Here is an 8,075-nt window from a genome sequence, read left to right on the forward strand (position 1 = left end):
CTACACAGGGGGATAGCTTGAGGCTCCGTCTCAAAAAAAAAAAAAAATATTTTTAGTAGAGCTAGGTTTGACTGTTTCTGCCCTCCTGTCCTCAAGCAATCCTGCCACCATGGCCTCTGCAGAGTGCTGAGATTATAGGAAGTGAGCCACCACACCCTGCCATCAAATGGTATTTAAAGTCAGACTTGTTGGGGGTTAAGGCACTTGCTTACATAATTATACATTTGTTTTTCAAAATCTGTATTTGAAACCAGAAACAGCTTCCATACATAAGCATTTGTTTTCTATCTAGTAGTATGAAAATGTTTTAAAAAATATACCCCACTTACAACTACAGAGTTTACTTTGGTTCTTTTAAATAATTCAAATGTAGGGCGGTGCCTGTAGCTCAGTGGGTAGGGCATTGGCCATATATACTGAGGCTGGCGGTTCAAACCCACCCGAGCCAGTTAAAACAACAATGACAACTGCAACAACAACAACAAAAATAGCCAGGAGTTGTGGCAGGTGCCTGTAGTCCCAGCTACTTGAGAGGCTGAGGCAAGAAAATCACTTATGCCCAGGAGTTTGAAGTTGCTGTGAGCTATGATGCCATGGCACTCTATCCAGGGCAACAGCTTGAGACTCTGTCTCAGAAAAAAATAAATAAATAATTGAAATGTATAGGTTCACAAAGTTATACAGGCTCCTTTTTCTGTGATTGCCTTGAAGAGCTATCATTATTCTTAGAGACACTAGTCTCTACTTAATTACCTAAGTTCAGCTAGGTAGAAATCTCACAGATTATGATCTCATGGATAACTTCAGCTATATTCATCTGGGTTTTACTTCCTTATTTCAAACACATTTTGAATGGTCCCATCTGAAGTTATATGCAGTGCATCCTTTATCACATTGTTGGAAAGATACAGAGGTAACCAATTTTTTCCTTCTTTTTTAAATAAAATTACAAATCTGGCTGTCAGAATTTTGGTTTGATGTTCTGCCTATGGGATTATCTTACATTAATTTAGAGATTACTGGACTATGTGGGTGGCGCCTGTGGCTCAGTGAGTAGGGCACTGGCCCTATATACCGAGGGTGGCAGGTTCAAACCCAGCCCCAGCCAAGTTGCAACAAAAAAATAGCCAGACATTGTGGCAGGCTCCTGTAGTCCCAGCTACTCAGGAGGCTGAGGCAAGAGAATCGCCTAAGCCCAGAAGTTGGAGGTTGCTGTGAACTATATGTCGCATGGCACTGTACCAAGGGCAATAAAGTGAGACTCGGTCTCCACAAAAAAAAAAAAAGAAATTAGAAGTCTTGTTCAAAATAAGCAATAATAAAGGGCCACACTGTAACTCTTGCTATCACTTCCTGTTATTATGCAGTATTATTGTTTTTCTTCATTGCCGTTAACATAGGTATTCCAAATCATTAGTGTGTCCTGTAAGACCTTTGCTTTTTAGGAGCAGTGGCTGTGTCTACTTCATTTTTAATATTCAGCACTTAAAAGAGTACCAGAACATAGTAGGCTATGAACATGAAAAGAATTACACAATAAAGTTCAAGGTCTTTTCAGAAAATAAGACAACCATCTTGGCAATCCTTGTTCTTCCTAATATTAGTAGGGAGAGAGGATGGTCATCAGTTTCTGCAGTAAACATCCAGTGACTCCTGAGAGCTTAAATGGAAGATGGTACTACTTACCACAGCTGGTTAGTAGTAACTACAGAAAGTGAAAGAGACATACAGACATGGTATCTACTATACATTTGTTGGGAACCTATTTACAATCCAATTCTTCTACATTATTCGTTTCACTTATCATCAGAAAACTCATTTCATTAATTCTAATCTAGATTCATTTCCTACCTACTCATTGTCACTACCCATTAACCCCTAACCTCTTATTAACCTCTTTTATAATTACCTTTTTGTCACTACCCCAACACTATAACTTCTTTCCTCCCTACCTCCCTTTTCTGTCAATTCCTTTACTTTAGATCAGCGGTTCTCAACTTACAGGTTGCGACCCACAGGGACTGTATTAAAGGACCATGGCATTAGGAAGGTTGAGAAGCACTGCTTTAGATTCTCTTCATCTGACCTGGGTTACTGACTCTCTAGCTCTAGATTTGTCCCTGCTATTCCTTCTTCCCTGCCACTGGTAAAGTAATTACTTAGAAATATGATCACACCATATCTTTGCCTAAAAGCAATAATATCCGAACCTCTTAGCATACAGTGCCTGCTTATCTGTTTGGTTTTAAACATTATACCTCCATATCTTTATTCTTACTGCTTCTTCAAGTCCATATGCATATACACACACATACACACAGATATATACATACATCACAAATGATTATTCATATTTCAAGAATTGACCAAGAGTTTTTCTTTGTGAAGTCTTTCATATTTTAGTTTTTGGTCAAAACCTATTTGAATCACCCCAGCCTCTGTGAATCTGCTGTTGTCTACACCCTTGTTAGTTTGTGTATTCCCTATCAAATTGTAGGTTCATCCAGAGCAATAAGCTATTATGTTTGAATAATTGCAACTGATGTTCATATTCACTCCCATGCAGCTCCTCTTTACCTGCTTTTTGCCCTTTCTTTCCCTTAGGGACCTCATTGTCCACAACTCAATGTAGGGACACAAAGCCTAACAAAGTAGCGAAGTCCTCACTAAGAATAATGAAACAAAATATACAAAATGGAAGTTATCTCTGTATGTTTAAGATACTTACCTATCCCACCTGGTACATGGAACTAACATTTGTCTAGAATTTTCTCTATACTGTTAAGTATTGGAAAGTTCACTTTCTTTTTCTTTTTTTTCTGTCTCACTTTGTTGGCCTCAGTAGAGTGCGGTGGCATCACAGCTCATAGCAACCTCAAACTCTTAGGCTTAAGCTATTGTTTTGCCTCAGCCTCCCAAGTAGCTGGGACTACAGGCACAGCTCCAGGCTATTTTTAGAGATGAGGTCTAACTCTGGCTCAGGCAATCTACTCTCCTCAGCCTCTCAGAGTGCTAGGATTACAGGCATGAGCCAGCGCATCCAGCCTGAAATTTCATTTTCTTAAAACACATCAAAAACAAGTGGACAACTTTTATTTTCCAAATTTTCTATAGTTTAAAAATAACAACTTAAGCCATAACTGAAAAAAATTAAGTGTAGCACAAAAGCCTGTAAACATATGTATGTTTAACTTTAGGAAGATTTGCAGTCAACTAAAGAAGAGAGATTTCCAGCAATCCACAAACCCATTGCCGTTGGCTCTCAGCCAATGCTCACTGTTGGAACAACGCACATATCGAAATTGACAGATGATCAACTCATAAAAGAGTTCCTGAGCGGGTCTTACTGCTTTCATGGGGTAAGAAGTAAACTTTCAATTTAAATATTTATCTTACAACCTTTACTTGCCAGTTATTCAGTAGGCATTGATAGCACTGAAAAAAGTTTTGTCTATAGAGAAATGGCAGTACCCAACCATTCCCAATGGACATTTTCTCTCTGCATTTTATACCCAAACATTTCTATAATCTGTAGCCTTTATGTTGTCTTTATTAACAAGGTAAAACTTGACCTTTGCTCTGGCAATCATGTGATTCTGGTTGGTTGCTGGAATGGGCTTTAATAATTGTATATCCTACATTTTGATTACGTACCAATACCGTGCCAAACCTGAGTTAACATCTACTTTTACAAAGGTAAAATTTTGCCCTTGATTATTAGCACCTGTTGGAGATACACTTCTACCTGGGGTTTTTATTTTTTTCATTTTACCAAAGCAGTGCAGGAGTTATTCTTGTTTTTATCTTTTTTTATTTCTAAGTAATTTGAGGAGTTTTTTTAAGATGGATTCTCCCTCTGTTACCCAGATAGGAGTGCAATAGCACGGTCATACCTCACGAGAAACAGGAATTCCTGGGCTCAAGCTGTTTTTCAACCTCAGTCTCCCAAGGAGCTGGGACTACAGGCATGCGCCACCATGCCCAGCTATTTTTTTTCTTTCTTTCTTTTTTCTCTCGGAGATAGGGTCTCACTGTATTACCTTGGCTAGTCTCAAACTCCTAGGCTCAAAAGATCCTTGTGCCTCAGCCTTCCAAGCCACTGGAATTACAGGCATGAACCACTATGCCCAGCAATTTCTTAGTAACTTTGAATTTTCAACTATATTATAGCTGTTACAAGTTTTTGGTTTGGGTTTGTTTGTTTGTTTTAGAGACAGAGTCTCACCTTACTGCCCTTGGTAGAGTGCCATGGCATCACAGCTCACAGCAACCTCCAACTCCTGGGCTTAGGTGATTAGAGGTTGCCTCAGCCTCCCAAGTATCTGGGACCACAAGCACCTGCCACAACACCCAGATATTTTTTTGTTGCAGTTTGGCCCGGGGCTGTTTGAACCTGCCACCCTCTGTATATGGGGCCAGTGCCCTACCCACTGAGCCACAGGCACCGCCCTATTAAAGGTCTTTTAAGTTACATGTATTTCCATCATTACCATGTGCCAGAATTGAGACAGGCCCCACACCCTTTCTGTGTGCCTAACTTGATCTAATGTTTTCTTTCTTTTAGGGTGTTGGTTGGTGGAAATATGAATTCTGCTATGGCAAACACGTACATCAATACCATGAGGTATAGAATAGCATTTATATATAATTCTACCACTAGATAGTTTAAAATTTTAAAAATCTTTTATGGAAAACAGGGGAATTTGTGTTACTTCTAATTATTAAGTTATTTTAATATGGAATACTAATCAAAATTATTTCCAAATTTTGGAAAATAGAACACTTAGTGTTAACTAAATCAGTCATCGTAAAATGACATTGTGTATTAACTACTCATAATCTTGTATTACCATGAGCCTAGTAGAATAGTAAGCTGTTGTAGCTATATCTCATTAGCTTTAATCAAGAAATTAGTCATTCTTAACAATTCATCTTTAAGACAGTAAATGGTAAGGTAGTTCATTATTGTTAAAGTTAGTAAAATTGTATAAATACAACAAGTTTCTCAGCTAAAAGAAGGTATCATATACAAAATAAGTTTTAACTTTATACATATTGATTTTACTCTTTTATTATTTTACAGTTCAGCATATTCTTCCATATTTGAGTCAACCTGCTTAAATTCTGAAGATTGAGTTCCAGTACTTTTATTTGTCATACTTGTAATTTTGTAAGATAAGCCGCTAAACATGGGAGTCCATCTTTAATCAATAAATATTGACTTGCATAAGTCCCTAAAAAAATGATAATTAGTAATTACAACAGCCTGTATTTGCCCACTGAGGATGTTTTGAGCTGTTTTTAAATTCCAAGATGGATCATACTGAAACATCATCAGTTTATCTTCCAAATTTACACCATCCAAAATATATGAGGCAACTATAAACTAGGATAATTTTTTCTTCACTTAAACGTGAGGAATTTCATTTAGGTATTCTTTGCATTTATTCTCTCTGCTTTGCAAATGTTTTATTTTTAATAACATTTATGAATATAGAAAAAAGATAAAGTACCATCTAACTATGACCCAGATAATGTCCAGTGAGGTTTTTTTAGTTAAAGGAATGTGTCAGAAATTTAAAATGAAAAGTGAATTTTCTGTCTGCCATCATCTTGCTTCTTAAAAGTAGCTGCTGTTAACATTTTCATCATTAACGTCTGCCGGAAAAAGAATGCATATAATAAATGTTGGTATGACCTTTTATTTATAAAAAAGGGATCATGTACTGCTCTGCACTTGTTCTTTCCACTTAGTATCATGGAAGTTATTCTGTGTCAGCAACAACCATTCTCATTCTTCTAAGCAGGTATAGAGGATTATATCTGCACCTACAGCAATTTAACCAGACCTCTATTAATGTACCTTTAAGTTTCCAGTTTTTACTGTGCTAGTTAGTGTTTCAGTGAACTTTTTTTTTTTTTTGAGACAAAGTCTGATTGTATTCCCAGGCTAAAGTGTAATAGCCTCAGCCTAGCTCACAGCAACCTCAAACCTCTGGGTTCAAGCCATCCTCCTACCTCACCCCTTCAAGTAGCTGGGACTACAGGCACCTGGTATGACATCTAGCTAATTTTTCTATTTTTTTAGTAGAAACAGGGTCTTGCTCTTACTCAGGCTGGTCTCCAACTTCTGAGCTCAAGCAGTCCTCCCAGAGTGCTAGGATTACAGGGATGAGCCACTGCACCTGTCCCTTAGTGAACATTTTTAAATAGTACTGTTGGTATACTTTTAAACAAGCATATTCATTCATAGGGCACACTTAATATCAAGCTACTAGATATATTTCCCTCAAAATATACTGAAAAATTGCTTTCCAAAGGGTTGAACCAGTTTATACTCTCATTAACAATGGCTGTTTTCCCATGTACTCACAACACTAGATTTTTTTTTTTGAGGCAGAGCCTCAAGCTGTTGCCCTGGGTAGAGTGCTGTGGCATCACAGCTCACAGCAACCTCCAACTCCTGGGTTCAAGTGAGTCTCTTGCCTCAGCCTCCCATGTAGCTGGGACCACAGGTACCCGCCACAATGCCCGGCTATTTTTTGGTTGCAGCCGTCGTTTGGCAGGCCCAGGCTGGATTTGAACCTACCACCTTAGGTGTATGTGACTGGCACCTTAGCCACTTGAGCCACAGGCGCTGAGCCACAACACTAGATTTTATCAGACTTACTTTGGCAAGAGTCACATAAGCTAGAATATTCTGAGGGATTCTGCTAGGTGTCTTGAGAGAGATAAAAACAAGTTAAACAAATATCATGTTCACTATATACATACCAGGTGCTACTTTACAAATATTAACTCATTTTGATCCTCACAACAACATTAAGAGATGGATATTGTGGCTCGGCGCCTGTGGCTCAAGCGGCTAAGGCGCCAGCCACATACACCTAAGGTGGCGGGTTCGAATCCCCAGTCCGGGCCCACCAAACAACAATGATGGCTGCAACCAAAAAATGGCCAGGCGTTGTGGCGGGTGCCTGTAGTCCCAGCTTGTCCCAGTTGTGTCCCAGGTGCCTGTAGTCCCGGAGCTTGAGGCTCCGTCTCAAAAAAAAAAAAAAAAAGAGATGGATATTGTTATTCCATCTCAGTAACTGCGTGAAATTACATACGTAGTAAATAGTGAATCCAGAATTCAAACCCAGTCAGTCTTGCTTCATATCCAACCTCTTAAACACTTCATTTTGCTACTTTAATCCCTGTTTATCTAGGAACTTACCATCTAGCTGCTGAAAAAAAATGTTAATAATTGTCACTTCCATTGGGCAATACGTTCCACTAGGGCATTGACCTTGCCTGTTTCATTTGTCACTGTAGGAGTTTTTAATTCTACTAATCAGATATATATTAGTGCCCAGCCTGGTTACCTGACATAAAATATGAAGAAGGAAAAGAAAAGACAGGAAGGAGAGAAGAGAAAGTCCTCATATGAAACAATATGTAGTTTTAAAAAATAATAAAAGCAGGGGTGGCACCTGTGGCTCTGGAGTAGAGCGCTGGCCCCATATGCCAGAGGTGGCCGGTTCATATCCAGCCCTGGCCAAAAACTGTAAAAAAGAAATAATAATGAAAGCAGAATGAGGAAAGGGGTTTCTAGACAATTTTGCTACAGAAATAAGTGTGGTGTCAGACAAGTAGTGTGAAGACCAGTATAACTTGAAGGTTTGCATTTGAAGGACCAGAAGTAGAATGAAGATAAGCTGCAGGGCAAGAGATAGAGGTCCAAGATTTAATTAGAATTGTAGTAGTATGTGGTTGTATTATCTAGGTATGAGAGATTAAACTCTTGGAAGTGAGGTATTGACAGCAAAAATGTAGAGGAACAGTCTGAAACTGAAAAATATCTCTAAGAAAGAATTAACAGGACCAATCTGTAGGAAAGGAAAGAGATAGAAGAGTCAAAAATAACTATATCTGGAACTAGCCTGACTAGAAATTAGTTACACTATTCAGAGAATCAAGGAATAAAGAAGATAATGAACTTAAATTTTTACTTGAGTTTGATTAACTTTAGTACATCTAAATGTAGATATCCAGTGTACAGATAAAGATTATAGCTTGGCTTGGTGCCTGTGGCT

At 38.4% G+C, this 8,075-nt stretch overlaps 1 protein-coding gene across 1 annotated transcript in view; it reads left to right on the top strand.

Moving 5' to 3' along the window:
* ERLEC1 (endoplasmic reticulum lectin 1) overlaps positions 1-8,075 on the top strand; it is a 33,754-nt gene that overhangs the window by 17,713 nt on the left and 7,966 nt on the right. Inside the window, exons 9-10 of the mRNA XM_003787913.3 lie at positions 3,198-3,359; positions 4,565-4,624. Coding sequence (XP_003787961.1) covers positions 3,198-3,359; positions 4,565-4,624 — 222 coding nt within the window. The remainder of the gene's footprint in view (positions 1-3,197; positions 3,360-4,564; positions 4,625-8,075) is intronic.

Source organism: Otolemur garnettii, unplaced genomic scaffold (genome assembly GCF_000181295.1).
Source record: "Otolemur garnettii isolate 467f Iridium unplaced genomic scaffold, OtoGar3 scaffold00024, whole genome shotgun sequence".
NCBI lineage: Eukaryota > Metazoa > Chordata > Mammalia > Primates > Galagidae > Otolemur > Otolemur garnettii.